General features: G+C 38.0%; 1 protein-coding gene and 1 long non-coding RNA gene across 2 annotated transcripts; both read left to right on the forward strand.

Annotated features, from left to right (window-relative positions):
• The first annotated feature begins 830 nt into the window (after nucleotides 1–830).
• On the forward strand, nucleotides 831–5786 carry LOC146729807 (uncharacterized). The gene is made up of 2 exons (XR_014928063.1): nucleotides 831–899; nucleotides 5496–5786. It is a non-coding gene; the product is annotated as an uncharacterized LOC146729807 (long non-coding RNA).
• A 255-nt stretch (nucleotides 5787–6041) lies between these two features.
• Nucleotides 6042–10142, forward strand: LOC100378879 (uncharacterized). The gene has a single exon (XM_002738289.2). It carries the CDS (start codon nucleotides 6042–6044, stop codon nucleotides 10140–10142), a length of 4101 nt encoding a protein of 1366 aa, XP_002738335.2.
• Nucleotides 10143–21744: the final 11602 nt, after the last annotated feature.

The following is a 21744-nucleotide window of genomic DNA, read 5'->3' on the forward strand; positions in this document are numbered from 1 at the left end:
ATTTGTCGAATGAACTGTTTGTCAAATACAGAATACATATATTTTAGAACAATTTTCTTTTTAAAATGTGGATGAAATGTTTTGCTTTTTATGTATTTTTTATGTATTGTTTTTGATTTGATAACTTTGAACTAAACAGATTTTCTATTAGCTTCAGATCTTGATCAAAGTTTGGCACCCAGTTCATAGGAGTGCTTATATTGATTTTCTGACATCTTGTTTTCTGTTAAGATTTTATTGGTAGATTTGCAAATGTGTATCAGACTGTGCAACAACTCTCTCCATGAGTTTGCATTGAAATCCAGTCTAGCATATATATACATTACCAAGGATATTATTACAAGATAAATGATTTGCTTCATTGAACACATACAGCAATGCACATTCACACTGGGATCAGTGACCTTTGAATGTGTATCAGGAGTGATCAGTCAAGTAGAAAATATTTTATCAGATTTTCTCAATTTTTGCCTGATATTTTCATACAGGACATCTGTTCTTCATACCCAGGGAAGACTTTATACTCATGAATAAGGTGACCAAGTTTGATAAAGTTTGGAATAGAATTAGTAAAGTTATTGTGCACACAATAACATTATTAACGACGACGACGACGACGCCGGACAGAAATTTTTCCCTTAATATACCTTTCCCTTCCATCTTTGATGGTACGGGCAAGGTAAAAAACGGTTCGGTATTTTCTATCCAGCACTGAAATGATCGGCTTCCAGATAACCTTTGGCATAAAGTGTATTTGTTATAGAAATCCATTGACAACCGGACTGGTGAGTGATCAATATTTACTGGGTTAGAGGTGCTTCATTTTAGTCAAATAAGACAGACGCCCCAAAACTTATTGATGTTGAGACGCTCCCGGGGTGCAGTTCACAGTCTTGCAGGTATTTATGTCATGGCGTACAGCGTAGAATGTTGACACGACTTGGATCCATGTCAACCTCAGTGACCTTATCTCCCCAAAAAATAGTTTTAAACTAAGCAGTACAGATGCAGCGATTCACAGTTAGGCCGATATCGAAGGGCGCTAGTCACAAACAAGATCGCGATAGCGGGCACCTGTCCACATTAATCGGATTAAACCAATTCCGTGTAGGCAGTGTCATTTTTGTCAGCCGTGCACGACAATCTTTCTGCGTCCGATTTGTGTTCAAGTCAGCTACATAGTTACGGATACCTGTCTTGGCAAGTGCGTGTACGTACAAACACGCTTAAACAGACTTGGTAAATATGAACTAAGGGTTGGACCATTTGATTTTTGAGGGGGGAGGTCAGCTCAGTGAAAGGCAAATTTTTTTTTATTTTTATTTTATGTGTTTGGAAAAAATTTTTTTATCAGGTTTGCTTGCAAATTTTTTTTTTTAGGAGTTCATCATATCCAACATTTTTTTTTCATTATCTTCAACAGTGGTAGAAAAGACTTGCTATTGTACTGCTATTTTACGTTTTTTTGACAAAGTGGCCTCAATTTCGACAAATTTGATCAAATCTCAAAACAAAACATGATGTTGTATTGTCTTGAAGTATAGTACCTATGTACAAACTTTCAAGTGAATCAGGCGATATCTTTCAGAGGAATCAGCACAAAAATTAAAAAAAAATGAAATGGCTGTGAGTCGGCCATTTTGGACCGAATCTTGAAAAAAAAGTGACGTGCACCAATAACCCAATATGCATGATCACCATACAAAGTTTGATTGAAATCGCCCTGTTCACGTTTAAATATCAGAATTTAGCAAATTTGAGGGACAAAATGGCTGCCAGTCAGCCATATTTAATTGAATCGTAACGAAAATTGACATATGTAGGTCATTATAGATTGTCTGTATACCAAGTTTGAACGAGATCGGTCAAAGGCTGTCCGATAAATGGATCCAGAAGGACGGACGAAACCGTTTTCGGACTTCGTCCGAACTGGAACTAAAAAGGTTCGTCAGTAGTCCGAAAACAAAAAGAAAAATAAGAAGAGAAAGTGTGCATCGTTCCCACATCCTGTTACAAAGCAACAAAAGATCACTGACATTGTAACAAAAAGGGTTAAAAGGCAGGTGACTATTACATGTACTAAAGTGGCTGATGACAGTGGAATGGTTGGTGCAAGTGAGGTGGGTGGTGAGAATGAGATGGTTGGTGCAAGTGAGGTGGGTGGTGAAAGTGGAATGGTTGGTGAATGTGGGTTGGGTGGTGAGAATGAGATGGTAGGTATGAGTGAGGTGGGTGGTGAGAATGAGATGGTAGGTGTGAGTGAGGTGGGTGGTGATAGTCAGAACGAGATTACTCTGTAAGAGAGTGATGTAAAACATTTGCTGACAAAAAATGATCTCATTTATTTTAATATTTATTTTATTACATTTTATTTATTTTTGACTCCCGTGTGCGAAGCACACAATGGGAGTCTTTGCAGTTACCCTGCCTGTATGTGTGATCTGATATCTCAAGAACAGTATGTTGGTTTTTAATGAAACTTGGTGAATAGATGCTCTGGGCTAATACGCAGATTTGATTAGGTTTTCATTAGTCAATTTTCGCTTTTCCACTGATATCTCAGGTACTAATCATCACATTTCAATGAAACTTGCATAGATACATAGGACGATGCACAGACAAATATGAGATATACTAATTACCTAATGTGCGTAATTACTCAATTTTTAGCTTTTGATATTTCAAGTGCTATGAATTCATTTCTTTTCAATGAATCTTGGTCCATAGATGTTCTAGGACAATACTCAGACCTGATTAGTTTTGGGTTAAGATCATATTAATTACTTAATTTGCATAATAAATCATAATTTTTGATTATAATCACATTTCAATGAAACTTCGTACATAATTGGTCTGAGACGGTATTTATCTTAATTTAATGAATCTTGGTACATATATACTCTAACACAATGTGATGATCAAGTTAGTTTTAGGTTTATATACATCTATAATAATTATATAATATCTATAATAATATAAATCTATAATAATTTACTTTTCAGCTTTCAATTAATTTAGTTATGATTAAACATCACATTATAATAAAACTTTGTACATGTGCACCCTGGAACAATATACAGACCTAAATCTATACATAATAATTTCTCAATTTGTATAATAATTCATTTGGTTCATTGAGGTAATCCACAGACATGATTAGTTTAATGCATATTGATTATCTATCTATCATTATTGATTAGCCCATTTCTGATATTAAACAAAAATCAGATTTAAATTGAATTCATCGCAGAGGTGCTCTGGAACTAATTAGAATAAAAACCATGGATGAAAAATCAAATGTATTTTCTGTATGCATTATAAATTGTGATAATGTGAATCACATTTTTTCATGTTATGCATCTCAAATAGCAGACAAAAATTAGTTGCCAAGCTTCTTGTTTGAAAAGCAAATCTTAAATTTTGAATTAATTTTAATGTGTCTCCAATACTCTCAGCACTCAAGAGTTCTTTCTAAGCTTCCTTTGATATTTATTTTATTTGTACTTGTTTAATACGACATGGTTCCATACAATCATGAATGTATCTTGTCTATTATTGTGGTCACATAACATACTGTGGAATGCTTTATTTGCACTGGCATTTTATTTTCCCTGTTTTACCTGTAGTCAATTTCCTGCAAAATAAATTCCAGTGAAAATGCAGCTTTCTCTACACGTTGCATTGAGTCTTAATACAACATAGTGAAAATTAGATCCACAAAATGCCAGAAATCTGTTTTCAGCGAAAATAAATTCCTGAGAAAATAAAGTATTTTACAGTAGTCAGCAATATTGCATATGTTTCTGTTTTAGTCTGTAAATGTATTTAAACTAAAACAGCTAAATTGTCAGAGATGTTGCATGCAATACCGCATTTGCTCTATTAGTAGCGCATGCTCTTGTGTAAATAACAGAGGTGTTTCTATGGTCAAAATACATCATATTTTAATAAATCAGTATACAATCAATGCAATTGTTGCCGTACATGTGCTTCTATTTGAGATGCTCTTCTAATAGAGCATGTATGGTATAAAATCTAAATGCAACCAGAGTGAAATTGTTTTTGAAATTAATATTGAAATGCAGATATTAATTTTCCCTCTGCTATTAATTAATCCACAAACCAGAATTATTGACATCCATTTATATATGACCTAGTTTCTTCTTGTACTATGTGCCCCCTTATCTTGGCAGGAAGAATTGCCATATTTTTGCAGTAATTCAAGTGAATCTACCGTGTTCAGAGATGACACGACAACAGCTGATGGAAACGTTTTTTTCCCGAAGTCATATAGTGACAAATATTTTTTTTTACACTGGTGAAGCAGCAATTTTTTTTTTTGAAGAACCCTTCACTTTGCAAATTTTTTTTTTTCGTTTTTGACCCCCCCCCCCCTTAAAAATCAAATGGTCCAACCCTAAGGACATTGCAGGTCATTCATATAAATATGGCAGTAAAAACGGACTTTGAACGAGCGTTACAACATACAACGTGTACACTCACTATAATAGTAGTTGATTAGTATAACAATATTACTTTTATAATAGTTTCCTTGTCACTATTACAAAATTGGAAGTGAGAAATATTGTGATTTGTTTTCAGTTGTTAAGAATATCATGTTCAATACACAAAGTTATACTTTACGAGGTTTATTAGCATATGCAGAGTCGGCGGCACGAATTGTTGCATGGGAGGGGCGAGATCTGCTCACCAACCTTGCGCCGAATGTGCGACCATACTAAGGGGGCACGAATCATCATGGTTGGGTGTCTGTCCTCACTGTTGTTGGCTTCAGCATAAACCTTTTTGCCCTGCGTGGATATTATAACTCAAACAAGTCTGGGATGTTGGTCAAGTAAAATATTATATATTATTAATATATTGTAATATTTGATTTATTGATTTCGTATATTATTTAATTTAGATTATAATATTCTATGAAAGACTTAGAGATTAATGAAGTACATTTATAATTAATCGAAGAATTAATTTTAATTAATGCTCAAATGATACCAGCATTAACATTACTATCGCTTGTGTTGTTGGTACTAAACTGTATTGTCAGAATTGTTAGTATGTGAATTTTAGCCAGGATTCTCCCTGCAACATTTTGTTTAGATAAACTGATATTCCCTCCCTTCCTGTAAGGAAATGACCATATGCTAATTAATTATGCTAATCTTCGTTCAAATGGATCTAATTTCTAATTCGTTTCAGTTCTTAAAGCGGAGGGAGGGGTCCTACCTGCACACACTCAGGAAAAACACAAAGCCCCATGGTTAGATGCTTATTTGGCCCCAAGGAAACCATAGTATGCTCCATTTTAACTTAGAATTATCAAAAACTCTACACCCTGGTAGGGAGAACCCTATCTCCCCCACTTGGTGGCTTGGCTAAATTGCAGTGCTCCCTCTTGCAATTTTTTTCTAGATAAACCCCTGATGACTTTATATGCTTACAAACTGTAATGGTACATAATTTTTTTTTTATTTCAGTTGACTATGTGACATCGTCATCTTTGTAAAATATTTATCATCATGGATTCTAAAATGGAGACCCAAAAACAAACTCAGGAAACTCTTTTAAAGTGTCCTACATGTGGCAAAAGATTTGGTCGTGAAGTAATGAAGCGTCACTTGGAGATACACAAAGGCATACAACCTTACAAGTGCAATATATGTGGTAATAGATTTTCTAAAAAAAATTACCGGGACTCACACAAGAAACGACACACGAGAGAAAAGCAGTTCAAATGTGGCACATGTGAAAGAAAATTTATCAAAGAAGGCGCTCTGAAACGTCATGAAAAAACACACATCAAAGAAAAGAAGTGGAAGTGTAATACTTGCGAGTTTAAGTCCTACTCAAGATCTGGATTAATTCGACATGAAATCTCTCACACTGGTGAAAAAAAATATGAGTGTCACATTTGCAAGGGGAGATTTAAAAACAAATACAATCTTAAAACGCATTTGAAAATTCATACGGGAGAAAAACCACACCCATGTAAAATCTGCGGCAAACCTTTCTTATTTAGATATATGGCAAAAAACCATGAAAAATGCCATTCATTTGAGAAACCTTATAAATGTGATATATGTGGTTTTGCGTTTGCCCAGAAACCATATTTAATACGCCACAGAAAAAGTCATGCAGGCGAAAGGCCATTCAGCTGTGATGTATGTGGGAACAGATTTTCAATTAAGAGCACATTATCAAAACACTTGCGTACACACACTGGTGAAAAGCCGTACAAATGTAAAATATGTGATCGAAGGTTTCCTACTGGGGGTCATATGGCACGCCACATTAGAACACATACAGGAGAACGACCTTACCAATGTAGTGTGTGTCCGAAGAGATTTACTGATAAATCTCAGATGAAAGTACATGAAGTAAGACATAGTGGTAAAAAACCATACCCCTGTGATATATGTGGGAAGTACTTTGCTCAACAAGGAAATAGGAATCGCCACAAATTATCACACAGTGGATTGAAACCGTACTCCTGTCATCTATGTAGTAAAAAGTACAGTCACAAAATTTCGTTGGTGCAACATATAGATAAGCACAATGGATATAAGAAATACAAGTGTGAGTTCTGCGGCAAAGGATTCATTTATAAACAAGTTTTGAAGGAGCATATTCGCCGACATACAGGAGAAAAACCATATGAATGTAAAATATGTGGGAAAAGGTTTGCCTATTATGATAGTGCAAGACAGCATCTCAGAATGCATTCAGGAAAAAAGCCCCATAAGTGCAAATGGTGTGAAAAGAGTTTTTCAGAAAAAAATTATCTCATAAACCATGAGAGAACACATACTGGTGAAAAACCATACAAATGTGATATTTGTGGTCGTTGCTTCATAGTCAATGCGCTCAAGAAGCAACATATGCGTACACACACTGGTGAGAAACCTTACACATGTGATACATGTGGTAGAAATTTTTCACATAAATGTAGTATGAAGCTTCACATGAGAACACATACTGGTGAAAGGCCTTATACCTGTAATATTTGTGGAAATACATTTTCTGCGAAAACCAATCTAACAAGACACATAAAATCCCATGCACCAAAAAAGAAGTACCGGTACTCGTGTGAAATATGTGGAAGAGTTTGCACTGGTAAATCCCAGTTCAACAATCATTTAAAAGCACACAAAAGAAAGCAAGAAGTGGTGGAAATGAAGCCACAAAAAATGCACAAAAGTACAAGAAAGAGAAATGTGAAACTACTGAAACGAAAATGTAACTTTCGATGTACGAATTGTGGCATGGTATACCTCCGAAAAAGTACCTTGAATCTGCACTCACGAATACATACCAAAACTAGGTTGTACAAATGTCATCAATGTGGCAAGTGTTTCTACCTTAAACGTACTCTGAAGGTTCATGCCAGGAAGCATGTTTGCAGGAAACTTCATAGTTGTGTTAAATGTAAGAAAAGATTTTTTTTCAAAAACAGCTTGATGCTTCACAAGAAAACGCATATTGAACACAATGTGGGCCCAATGGTATCACCTCGACCAATAAAAAATTCAGGCTCATATATTGATAAAGGCAATTTATGGGAAAATGTTTTTTTGCAGACGGAAAGTGAGAACTGTTTCAGCAAAAGTCATTACACAGATTACACACCATTAGATAGGTCTACGCAATATAATCTGTCAAAACAATCAATAATGTTACAGAATATTGAAAGTCGAGATGTTTGTTATTCAAACACAAAAACAAAAGGGAAAATGCAGAATACTAAGAGGTGGTCACCATGGTTTACAGAATATGATATCAAATGTGAAGAGGGACAGTTCAATACTGGGTTATCGCAGATTGATTGTCATGTGCCAAGGTATGGCATCACTGGTGATATCAGTGAGATACGTGTAAAGTCAGAAAAAAACAAAGTCACACAAGGACCTCAGTTAGAAGAAAATAACATCACACAAGAACCACAGACGAGGGGGAATGAAATCACAAATGACGTCACACAAGAATCTAAGTCAGAGGAAAATGAAGTAGCAGTAGATCCTAAGTCAGAGGAAAGTGAAGTAGCAGTACAACCTAAGTCAGAGGAAAGTGAAGTAACAATACAACCTAAGTCAGAAGAAAGTGAAGTAACAATACAACCTAAGTCAGAGGAAAGTGAAGTAACAGTACAACCTAAGTCAGAGGAAAGTGAAGTAACAGTACAACCCAAGTCAAAAGAAAATGAAGTAACAGTACAACTTACATCAGAGGAAAGTGAAGTAACAGTACAACCTAAGTCAGAAGAAAGTGAAGTAACAGTACAACCTAAGTCAGAGGAAAGTGAAGTAACAGTACAACCTAAGTCAGAGGAAAGTGAAGTAACAATACAACCTAAGTCAGAAGAAAGTGAAGTATCAGTACAACCTAAGTCAGAGGAAAGTGAAGTAACAGTACAACCTAAGTCAGAGGAAAGTGAAGTAACAGTACAACCTAAGTCAGAGGAAAATGAAGTAACAGTACAACCTAAGTCAGAGGAAAGTGAAGTAACAGTACAACCCAAGTCAAAAGAAAATGAAGTAACAGTACAACTTACATCAGAGGAAAGTGAAGTAACAGTACAACCTAAGTCAGAAGAAAGTGAAGTAACAGTACAACCTAAGTCAGAGGAAAGTGAAGTAACAGTACAACCTAAGTCAGAGGAAAGTGAAGTAACAGTACAACCTAAGTCAGAAGAAAGTGAAGTAACAGTACAACCTAAGTCAGAGGAAAGTGAAGTAACAGTACAACCTAAGTCAGAGGAAAGTGAAGTAACAGTACAACCTAAGTCAGAGGAAAGTGAAGTAACAGTACAACCTAAGTCAGAGGAAAGTGAAGTAACAATACAACCTAAGTCAGAGGAAAATGAAGTAACAGTACAACCTACATCAGAGGAAAGTGAAGTAACAATACAACCTAAGTCAAAGGAAAATGAAGTAGCAGTAGATCCTAAGTCAGAGGAAAGTGAGGTAACAGTACAACCTAAGTCAGAGGAAAGTGAAGTAACAGTACAACCTACATCAGAGGAAAGTGAAGTAACAGTACAACCTACATCAGAGGAAAGTGAAGTAACAATACAACCTAAGTCAGAAGAAAGTGAAGTAACAGTACAACCTAAGTCAGAGGAAAGTGAAGTAACAATACAACTTACATCAGAGGAAAGTGAAGTAACAGTACAACCTAAGTCAGAAGAAAGTGAAGTAACAGTACAACCTAAGTCAGAGGAAAGTGAAGTAACAGTACAACCTAAGTCAGAGGAAAGTGAAGTAACAATACAACCTAAGTCAGAGGAAAGTGAAGTAACAGTACAACCCAAGTCAAAAGAAAATGAAGTAACAGTACAACTTACATCAGAGGAAAGTGAAGTAACAGTACAACCTAAGTCAGAGGAAAGTGAAGTAACAGTACAACCTAAGTCAGAGGAAAGTGAAGTAACAGTACAACCTAAGTCAGAGGAAAGTGAAGTAACAGTACAACCTAAGTCAGAGGAAAGTGAAGTAACAGTACAACTTACATCAGAGGAAAGTGAAGTAACAGTACAACCTAAGTCAGAGGAAAGTGAAGTAACAGTACAACCTAAGTCAGAGGAAAGTGAAGTAACAGTACAACCTAAGTCAGAGGAAAGTGAAGTAACAGTACAACCTAAGTCAGAGGAAAGTGAAGTAACAGTACAACCTAAGTCAGAGGAAAGTGAAGTAACAGTACAACCTAAGTCAGAGGAAAGTGAATCTCACACTTCACAAACTGGAGCAGAATTTGTTGCTGGCGATGTGAAAGATGCAACATTCATGAATCACAATCGTGAGGATATACTTGTAGCTACAGGTTGTACAGATAGAATTTTCTTTGAGGGAACATCATTGGGTACTGTGAATGGAGACAATAATGTAGTTGAAGATAAAAACTTGAATATACCAATCGTTCATGGTCACAATAGTGATTTGGAAAGAATAGCTGGACAAAAAGTTTACCATTGCACAGCTTGCTCTATTACATATGGTAGTACTCTGCTTTACATTATGCATCGGGGTATGCATGGTTCTCGTGGGGTGTATGAATGTAGTGTTTGCCAGAAAATGTTTAAAAATCGAGTGATGTTTAATATTCACATTAGTGAACATCAGTTCTCATAGCTGTTGATAGTTGAATTTAAAATTGTGTATTGTTTTCAAATTAGGCAGAGGATTCTAAGAACCCGCCTATTCACATAGTTCATACCCACCATAGACTCCGGTCAGTCAAAATGACTATTTTGAACTGTAGGCATTAATCTGCGATTCAGCCAATGACGGAGAGAGAAATCTAGTTCAGGGGAAGCCCCATGACCTCAAGATTGTCCCCTTACTTCACAAACAGAGGCAATGAGGCTCCCCAATTCAGTCTGGCTACAAATAGGTGGTGGGTTTCCGAGCGAATCGAAAAACTATAAAAAGGGTGTCCCAGACCAGGATAATACCCTCTACCTATGACCACCTAGTCGAGACCAGTGAAGAAACAGTGTCCTACCTTGCCAGTGCCGTCCCCGGAACAAAGCCAAGTGCTGGACGGTGACGGGGTTTGGGTATGCCCGAGAACGCTAGACCCAAATTCTTGGGTAAGTAACTTTCAAAAGAAAAGACTGAAACAGTCCTGCATGAGGGCATAGGTCAAAAGCGAGACCTGGAAGGTTCCAAAGAGCGCTTACGGGAGAAATTTCCTCGCACAAATCTGTAGCAGAGAGTACTATATCTCCTATGTGCAGAGATCCCTGAGGTTGTCCAGGCTCGGTCAGTAACCAAAGCCTGACCCACTACGACAGGAGCCTCCCTAAAAAGACTCTCCTCAATGGATTGGGTATCTTATTGGTTGAAGTGGTAAAGACATTTGTATTCTCCAGAAGCCTGCCCTCTGCACATGCTCGAGGGGGGCACCTGACGCAAGAGCTAATGAGTTAGCAATTGCACAGACCTCATGCGCTTGTACTTGGTGCATCTGTAAACCCTGTGTCGAGGCAGCAGACAGTTAAAACCTCAAAGCTGGTCTCAGTGATCCACCTGGCAATGGAAGTTGAGAAGGCTGGTCTGTCCTGCTTACCCTGGCCATAACACATAAACCTGTGCTTGTTGTCATGCCTTGACTCTTCCTGATTCCCTTGGTTGGCAATGTTGCCAGCCGGGGGATGACGAACGGTTGTGGATCGTGTCCTGGGATTTGATTCCTGGTGACTTGATTGTCCATAAAGGCGACACACTCGTCCGAGAAGGACAGGGCTCCTAGTTCAGCCCGACGCCTACCTGAGGCAAGAGAGAGTAGTAAGACTGTTTTCCATGTCAAAAGTTTGTGGTGCTGACCGGAGAGGCTCAAAAAGCAGTCTGCTTAGAGCAGACAACAAAACCGTTCTAATTGACCATTTTCTGTTCACTGCGAGAATCACGCGTTATGCGTGAAATCGAATGTAAAAACAGGACAAACAAAGGTCACAGCATGTAGTGGCGTCAAACATCGCATAGGATTCGACAAACGCAAAAGTATTTTGGGGATATTTCCATGCCTAATAATGTGCTGTACACATTTGATGATAGGCAATTTCAATGAAGTAAGGGTATTCAAAAGCAATATTTCTCTGTTGAAGATCGGCCGGTCGATATGAGCTACGAAATGAGGAAATTCAAGTTAAAAATCAAATCGTTTGATTTCTGCGGCAGACGTTCAACGCGCGTCTTTCATGCAACTCGCGAGACCTCGTAGTTGAACGGAAAATCATCTATTGGTTGGTTCCCTCGTTCGGGGTTTAGGCCTCTGATTAAACAGTAAACAATCTCCTAATGGTAGGACAACCGGCTAGCCTCGTCTCCAGAGAATCCCAATGGTGGGTGACAAGGCTGACCTATAGCCAACAATCGCTGAAAGGATCATTTCGTCAAACCGATGGACGAAAAGTCAGCTGCCTGGCTAACAGAGGGATGGCATGGATCTCCCTTCCACTACACCAAGTTTGCGCACGTCATTTCAAGGCATAGGCTGTGTTGGTGGGATTCCTATTCGCCATGGCCAGGACGTTGGCAGCCCACTCAGAAAATATCTGAGTGAGTCAACTGAGAGCCTCGATGCGTGTAAGTGGTTCACCGCTGGGTTGGGAAGTAGATCAGGAGTCCGGAAGCACCCCTGGTGTTTCGACTAACATTTCCAACAGTAGTGGAAACCTTGCTTGGTCCGTTGGGCGTCACCCGCGTCAAAGTGCAGATGCGCTCCTGTCGAAGGTTCTCCAGTACCAGATGAATATGGGGGAAGGGAGAAAAGGCATACACGACCATGTGGGTCCACAGGGTCGACAAAGTGTCACTGGCCCAGGCTCCTGGAGTAGGCAGGAGTGTTGTGTACGTCAGGAGTTTATACATTGTATTCCAGGTATCAAAGGAGAATTTGCTCCGCTAGGACTGACAGCGATGGGGATCTGGTCCCCCCTCGTTGCTATAGGATACCACCACTGTGTTGACCATGCGAAGCAAGACTTCTTCCAGTACAAGCCAGTTGATATGGCAGCCCTGAATCTTAACGCAGGAACCATATTTTCAATTGGACTTGTTAGATCAATAGGTGCACTCCCCAACATGTGAGGGAGGCATCTGTTTCCAGAGTCATAGTGGTGGCGAGTGGGTCCAAGGGGACCCCCTGCCTGAGGTTGGCAATTGCCGACCACCAGAGCAAGGCATTCCTCGCCCGTTCGAGAGTGTTACTTGCCTCTCCAGTTCCAGTAAGAGAGCCCGGTGTTGCAACAAAAGTGCACTGTCACGGGTGGTCGCGTAATGCGGCCTGGGGGAACTACCCTGCAAACCGTGGACATCATTCCGATGATCCCCATCAGTTCTCGGAGGGACACAGAGGGAACTAAGGACTAGGTGTTCGGCTAGGTCGTTTAGGCAACGGGCCTGCAGCAACCAGACCAAGCCCACCTTTATGTCAAACTCCCTGCCCAGGAACATCAACTGTTGTGTTGGCTGAGGGTGGAACTTGCTCGATTTACTAGGAATCACAACTGGTCTAGAAAATCTGGCGTTAGCCTTACTGTTTGACTAACCACTCCTTGTTGGGTTCTGTAGCAACCAGCCATCTGTTTACACGTTGATGTGTTCCGATGTGATGTGCACCGGCGCAGCAGTAGTAGCACCTGTTTCCACACTCTGGTGAATACACATGGAGCCATGCAAAACTCGAAGGGGAGCACCCTGCACATGACTACTTGGCCGAACTGGGCGAATCGAGGGAGTAACTGACTCATTGGGTGTATAGGTATGTGCGGATAAGTATCGCTCAAATCTAGCGAGGCTAACCAGTAGAAACAGAGCACGGAGAATAATATGGTGCTCGGCGTTTCCAGGAAACACATACTGAATTAGTCTGCTCAAGTTCAGAACAGGGCGCAGCCACCTGCAGTCTTTGGAACAACCAATACTTGCGAGTAGAAGCCCGGATTTAATGCAGGGTCCCCTATCCTGTGTATAGCGTCCTTTGTAAGCAAACTCCTGTCGGATTGCTCTTGCTTTGCGGGGGTCCCCTGATAGTGCCCCGAATGGAGGCTGGTGATCTTGTAACCGTGTATCGCCTATTGGAGAGACCAGGGATCGGTTACATGCTGCCTCCGAACCGGAATACACCGGCACAATCAGTGCAACAGAGATGTGCCCATCCCCCTCGTCGCAAGCGGAAGCATCAAACCTGCTTCCCCTGTGAGCTGGGTAGGCATCTCCGAGGAAGAGGGGGGACCACCACTTGTTCCCTTCTTCATGGGGGCGCGTTGCAATTCTTCCCTCCCACTCAACTGTACCAACTGGTCAGAGGGATCCCAAAGCACCGAAACTGCTCCTTCCATCCTCAAAAACGAGGAGGGTGGGGGAGGTCCAGTCTGCGTAACTGAAGTGGTGGTGCGCCCAGTGAAAACAGCCAAAACCGCAGTCTGTTGTACAGAGGAAGCTCCTGCCACGAGAGCCAGATTACCCTGTAGGATATCCCGTGTAGCCGTGTGCTGTCCCATCATGCAATGGCTGTGTCTGCTGGTCTAGGAGGCTGGTGCGTTCCGCCTTTGAGACTTCAGAGTGCTGGCGGTGCAAAACAATGTATTCCAGTGGGCTGGCCACAACTCAAAGGTTGAGGGTCGCCACTCTGCTCTCAGTGAATGGATTGTTTCTGACTAAACAAAATATTTCATGAACGCGGCCACCCCCTTTGCCCATCCCACTCAATCAAAAAATTCGTGGTACCGGGGATGGGGGGGGGGAGAAACAGAACAATTCGATTTGGGTGCGAGATTTGACTCCAGACTCTGCTGGCTCCGGTCTCAAACACCGCTTGATCGGGGAGCGCTTGGTCCAGTGAAAAGGATTGACTTAGGCCTCTTTCCCGCGGGGGACCAAGGTCCGCCCATCAACACCGTCTGTGGGTTCCAGACCAGGAGAGTCCTGCAGTTGTTACCCTTCTTGCTACCCATTTCTAACAACACATTGGTAAAAAATGAACAAGACATGCATGAGAGGAATGAATTAAAAAGTTAAAAAGTCGACACAAAGGGATCCAAAATCGCGGCTAAATGCGTCCACCGAGTTTTTTCTTTCTTGTAAGGCAATGCACACAAAAAGACGACACAGGGGTAAAAAATAAGAAAGACTTATCTTACAGCCACAGCGCCGGCTGCCACGCAGGTGACCGCAAAAACTCGGACAGGAAAGCTGATCGCACCGTTTTTATCGGACACCACACTCGGATGCAGAGAAAAACAAGACTGAATTGGGGAGCCAATATGGTGCTACCTCATTGCTTCGGTCACGTGGTTGTGACGTAATGGGAAAATCTTGCAATCATGGGGCTTCCCCTGACCTAGATTTTTCTCTCCGTCATTGGCTTAATTGCAGTTTAATGTCTAGAGTTCAAAATAGTCTGACTGACCAGAGTCTATGGTTGGTGAATTTTAAATTGTATTCATTTCCTGACATTAAAGGGCAGTCTGTAGTCGCCATGCACCGTGTGTTCGAAATAAATGTATTTTCCACGTGTTGTGTATGTCAATATGAGTTCCATATCAAACATGATGCAGCGTGATGACCACCGCCCTTTAAAAAATGTTTTTGTTTTATTGTAAATCAAAGTGTTGCGATAACCAAATTTACATTTTTTTGACTGAGATATGGAGAGTCTTCTGAGTTCTGTATGAAAACTGAATGAATCGAAAGTTACAAAGTCGGCTTTGTCTCAGTACTTTAGTAAACTGTGAAACGACAACTACCATCTGGTTTAAACAGCAATTTCAAATGTGTCTCTAATAAAATTTATACATAATGTATTTTAAATATAATTAAATTTTTGAGCAAAAGTTTTAATTTGTAGTGAACTTTGGTTTATCTTTCATTCATCTATTTACCTTACAAAACAGAAACCATTTCTATTAGCTTGTCCAATCAATTTGACAACATTTATAATATAATTAATGTACATAATGTAATGCTTTCTTATTCTCTTACATATAGATGTAGATGTGTGATGATATTTTCTTTACTGACAAATTAGATTACCGGTACTGCTTATATGGGGCTTGTTAGTAGCTTAGTTAATCATATATAGTTCTTGTGTTTATTCTATGTCCCTGTGGACGAGAATATTGTAATCTGATCATGCGTTACTTAAAGCGGGGGAGTCATCACATGCACATGCGTCAGATGGCCATAGCGTGTCATTGTTTACAAACAAGCTTCTACCCATGAGCCTTTGCGTTTTTAGTGTGTGTTGTTATCATCGCTTGGGACTCAATTCTTGCGCGTATGCAGGTGACGACCCTCTCGCTTTAAATATCATTTATATCAAATACTTTTTTTAAACTGTTTAAGCTGAATAAACTTAAATTGACCATGTTTATGCTGTGTTTGTAAATTTGTGCATGTTGTAATCTATACAATACTGAGCCATAATAAAATATTTGGTAGCATGTAAGATGACACATGTATATAATGTCACATGGTTTGTGCGATAATTGTATGCAAGTAATTGGAGATGCTGAATTATTTGAGTTGTGGACATCGAGTTACGAACATCGAGTTAGGAAAACATTGTGTGACAAAAATTACCACGGCCATATTCCAGAAACCACGCCGATATTGTAACTCGATTTCAATTAACAGTTAACAGCACTTCAAATTACGGGTAATATATATTTTTGTTTTTGTCGTTTAGTAACTCTAATTTCAATTAACTGTTAATCGAATTTCAAGTTACGGAAAATATAAAACGTTAAACAAAAAATATGTTGTCCATAACTAGAAGTTCTGTTAACTATCTGGGTGTGGTTTCTATAATATGGCGTGGTCATGTTAGTCAACGTTTTCGTAAGTCAATGTCTGTAACTCGAACATTCAGCATCGCTGTAATGGTAAGCTAATATCAACGAAATGCTGAATTGTTACAGACATTACAAACATGACCATGCCCATATTTTAGACACCGCACCCACTTTGCAAAACCACGACCAAATTATAACTCGATACAAATGCATATTTTAACTTAAGAAATCAAAGTTTATTTATTATACCTAACTTATATAAAAGATATGTTATTCAAAGAATAGATACCTATAAAAAATATCAAATACAGAAATCAAATGGATCCAAATGTCACTATATTGTTCTCTTGGTCAATATTATGATATGCTCACCAACAGAAAAAATACAGTAATCAAACAATAAGTCACCATTATGTCGTACATTAAGTTAGAACATAAATTCAGTAGCAGTGCATTGAAAAGTACAATGAATATTTTGAACTGAGACAACATACTTGTTTGATTTCAATGAAATGAATTGAAGTTATAGATGATTTTGTTCAAACTTTGTATATACATTGGACATTATAGGACCTTGATGCAAATCATTTTGTTTTTCAGATAAGATTCAAAATGGCCGACTGGCGGCCATTTTGTTTTAATGAATGTGGTTCTGGTGTCATATGTCAGACTTGCTTTGACTGATTATGTTCAAATTTTAAATATTTATTATACACCATGTTATAGATATATACATATATTCAAAATGGCTGATTTTGTTTTAATTAAAGCTGTTCCAGAGCAATATCTCTCAATATGGACAAGTACTCATTTGATGATCAGATACAAATGTCAATTATTTTAATGTTAAACAATCATAATAATCATATTTCAACTATATTACTATAAACAAAACTATATATCTTAAATTCGATAACTAACGGGGACTGTGCCATGCATGGCTTGTTAAACTAGTCATGGCTTAAAAACACTCAGACTACTAACATTTGTACTAGGGTTACCATTTTTCAAAATTAGAAATTTACAAGAAAATACAATTTGATTTTACATAAGCCTGTATGTATTCAAAGCTAAGAGTGTTTTACACAACTTGAGAGATACAACATTTATCTTCATAATATCATGTATGGCTCTAATTACGTACTAAAGCTGATGGTTTACTAAATAATACTTACTATATAAAACAAACTCTTAAAATTAATAGCCTAGCAGACTTCTAAGAAAGGTTGATTTCAAGCTCTACTGTACTAATTTTATTTTTTCTCGTTTAAACCATGCCAAACAGTACAGAAGTATATCTAAGCTAAATATTGGTGAAAATATAAAAGTCTGAATTGTTGAACAAATATTTTATTTTATTCAAATTGTCACACTTATATTAAAAGTTACTTTGCTATTCACAGAAAAATGAAATCAAACTAGGCCATAACCCCACATTTACTACACTGGTTACCATTTCATAAAATGTCATGCTGTTTCATTTTTTACCAAAAATTACAAAAATATTCATCAAAATAAGAGGATTGAAAATATCAAGAAATGATCAAATCTGATAGAGGTTCATTCATGCTACCTATATGTATAATACCACATAAATCAGACTTGCGGTTTTTAACAAGAAGTCCAAAATATTGTTTTTTACTAAAAATGACAAACATATTCATCAAAAAAGAGCATTGAAGATATCATGATATGCACATATACACGTTGTATACAGCAAGTATCAAAGCAATCAGACTCTTAGTTTTCAAGAAGTTGAAAAAGTAAAAAGCGAACGACAGACGACGATGGACAATCACTCATATCATAAAGTCGAACTAATGGTGGAACTAAAAAGGTGTATTAGACACCACAAACCAATGTATTTTGAATAGAGCTATAAATCCGAAAGTAATAATTGTTTTCAGCCTAAGAGAGTCAGTCAGAGTCTAAGGATACAATTATCGATTGCTGACATTTCCTGATTCATCAGAATTTTTTCAAAACATACAAACCTCATTTTTAAAATTCCTGATCTTAAATTTGCATTCCCACCCTGAAAATTTAGGAGGCATCATCCCCTGAGCAATAATGAATAATGAGAAATTAGCGGCAGAATACAAATTTAAGCAAGCTACTTAAATTATGACACTCATTGAAGGTTTGTATAAGGAATAAAGACTCTGCAGTATTCTTGATGAGCTGGAATGTGACGTCAGAATATCTACTTTTAATATATTATATTTTTAAGCTAAAACAGCATTATTTTAACACATCTTATACTTTAGTTTTGTTCTGGCAGTGATATTTCACATATTTACAAAGTGGAATTGCAACTTAAAAGAGAACAAAACTTAGATAAGACCTTTAAAACAAATTTAAGATCTCCAAAGAAATCTGGACATTCAAAATGGCATCAGTCACAATTGTTGATAAAATCAATTAATCAATAACGACTAACAATATTCCTAGTTTTGAATATAAATAATAAGTGCAAGCAACATCATCACATGTGTTCCATTAGATGTTTTAGGCCATTTAGGAAGATGATCGGCAGTAAGCCATTTGGAGTGGAGAACAGACAAAACGTATATATTCAGCAAACCTGTGGTTTTTTTTAAAAATAAAGTAAAAAATGAATTTAATCCATGTGCACAAATTTAGTTATCAGACAATAATTATGAAAGACAACCTTTTTTCATCATCGATCATCGATGAAAAAAGAGCTTAAATTATTTGTTGCTGTGTTTCGTTGAAAAATAAAAAAAAATGGATTCAATCTTATTCTTCAGATTTGAATGTTTTCTAATACTAGAAACTAAACCTGCAATGTTTGATTGGCCACAGTTGTCACAGTATGCTGTGTTTTCATATTTAGCAATTACATTAATTGTTCATACAAAATTAATTGTGCTGTACAATGATTGGAGCAATTAAACAATAAGATTTACATATAAACAAACAAATATGGAGCAGTCAATTAATGATATTACAATTTAAATGTTCTGATGGTAATTGCAGTGCAGTCATTTTTTTATGATAAGAAAATTAAACTGATAATTTATTCTAATTCAATTTTATCGCAGCTTAAAGGATGGCTACGGATATGTACGTTGAATTCTACACTGTCTTTACATATTTGCTGACAAACACTACACTGAAATAATCCTTGTGCTCCATGAAAACCCAGATGCATAATGTAAAGCATGGTATTCTCGTACTTAATATGACATGGGCCACAATTGTAGGATTTCTTTTGACTCTGAGAGTTCTGATGGATGTTATTTTCATTGTTAGTTGCATTGTTAATGTCAGTTTCGATTGGAACAGTCTGTGTAACATCTTGGTCAATGAGATTGGCTCCTGATGTTGAAGGTAAAATTTCATCTTCAATTTTTATCTCATCTGTGGTTTGTTCATTCATTTCACTCTCTTCTTGATTCAATGGTGTGTACCTCACATGCATCCCACTCCTCAAACCATCATCAGCCTCGCGGGAAGGTTCGTTTGTTTCAGTTTTTGGAACTGAACTAAGATAATTGTCACATCTGGGTATGTCAATAACAACAGCAGAGGCTAGACCATGTTTCTGAACAAGCTTCAACAAAACATTTCTGGATGACACACTCTGTTCACCAGTCAACGCTGCCCTAGTTTTATTTTGACGGCTTTTTGATGGCACATTCCCACCAGTGTTTGGCTTACTAGCCTGGAAACGTGCCCAAGCTGCAGCAAGTTCTGACAAACTTCTCCCACCAAGTACAGCTTCCTTCCTGAAACGAGGTAACACATTTGGCTTTGAAGTAGCAGATCTACCACCTGTTTCAGAAACAGTCCTATTATGTCCAGCCGACTCATCTTGGTTCTGAGAAGTATCCTCATCAGCAGGTTCTAGATCAGTATTATTCTGTGGCAGGCAAACATCTTCTTCATCAGCAGGTTCTAGATCAGTATTATTCTGTGGCAGGCAAACATCTTCTTCATCTGCTGGAGAATCTGACACGTTTATGTCATTATCTATTTCATCAGACAATGCAGATTGTGGTAACGAGTCTTTCTCATTGTTAGATGTCAGGGCACGGAACAAGGTAGGGTAAGTAACACGATCATTGTTTTCCATCTGCTCCACATTGTGAACATCTTCTGCTTCACTCACCTGAGTCCTATTAGTGACATCTTGCTGCAGGCAAGCAGCTTCCCGATCTTCCACAGAAGATACATCCATCTCATCACTTAGATTAGTTTCCACCCTATCACACGCTGCAACACCTTTTTCACAGTTTGTTGGACTACCTGTCTGGTTGTTATCAAGTTCATTCTGTGAACATTTCTTTTTTGAAGAATTTTTTAAAAATTCCTCTCCACGTGAACCAGTTGGAACAATTTTTTCGACATGCGTTTTTTGGTGATGCTTCAATGTCTGTTTCAGAAAGAACAATTTTCCACAGGTATCACATTTATGTCGTTTTTTGTCAGCATGAAATTTTTGATGCATTTTGTAAGTAGAGACTAGAGAGAATTTTTTGTTACAGAGAGTGCAAGTCAATGCCTTTCTGTGCATTTTTTCATGTTCGTTGCAAGCATCTTTACGAGAGAATTTCATGCCACACATACCGCATCTGACATACTTCTTTAATCCATCTCCTGATGGCTTCGTTTTTTCATTCAGATTATTACTTTCTTTTTCATGGGTTTTTGTTGAACTTTTCTTTTTCTTAGCATTCTTCTTTTTGTTATGGTTTGCTGTTTTATTTTTATCCCGTTTCTTTGCATTATCTTGTTTAACAACAGCTGTTTGTTTTTTTATCTCATATGGGTTTTCTAAATGTTCCGTTAGATGATCTTTTAAAACATATTTACGGGTATAGCTACAGCCACAAATATGACAAGTAAATTTTGGTCGCTCAGCTAAATGTAATTTCTCATGTCTCATCATATTACATTTTTCAACAAACTTTCTTCCACAGTGACTGCAACTGAATCTCCTCTCACCCACGTGTATTTTTTTGTGTTCTTTTAGACTACTTTCTTGAGCAAACGCCTCCCTGCATACAACGCATATGTATGGTTTCCCTTCAGAGTGCACAGGCCAATGCTCTCGTAGACTTTTAAACTGTTTGAAGCCTATCCCACAGGTATCACATTTATGAAGATTATCTCCGACATGGGACTTCGAATGTTTCTTAAGAGTGCTTGTCTGTGTAAACGCTTTCCCACAGATATTGCATTTGTATCGTTTTTCACCTGTGTGTATTCTCATATGTACTCCAAGTGCGTTCCTACATTTGAATTTCATCCCACAAGTCTTACATGTGTAGGGTCTTTCATCAGAATGCACTCTTTGATGTGACTTCAGCTGCATAACATGTGAAAATCTTCTATCACATATCGTACATTTATGTGGTTTTTCACCAGTATGTGTTGTCATATGCGATTTTTTGGCACACTGCCAA

Source organism: Saccoglossus kowalevskii, chromosome 21 (assembly GCF_978046115.1).
Source record: "Saccoglossus kowalevskii chromosome 21, keSacKowa6.1, whole genome shotgun sequence".
Classification (NCBI taxonomy): Eukaryota; Metazoa; Hemichordata; class Enteropneusta; family Harrimaniidae; genus Saccoglossus; species Saccoglossus kowalevskii.

Bases quoted from the DNA above. Each gene is read 5' to 3' on its own strand.
- LOC100378879 (XM_002738289.2), top strand. From the start codon at position 6,042: ATGGCAAAAAACCATGAAAAATGCCATTCATTTGAGAAACCTTATAAA.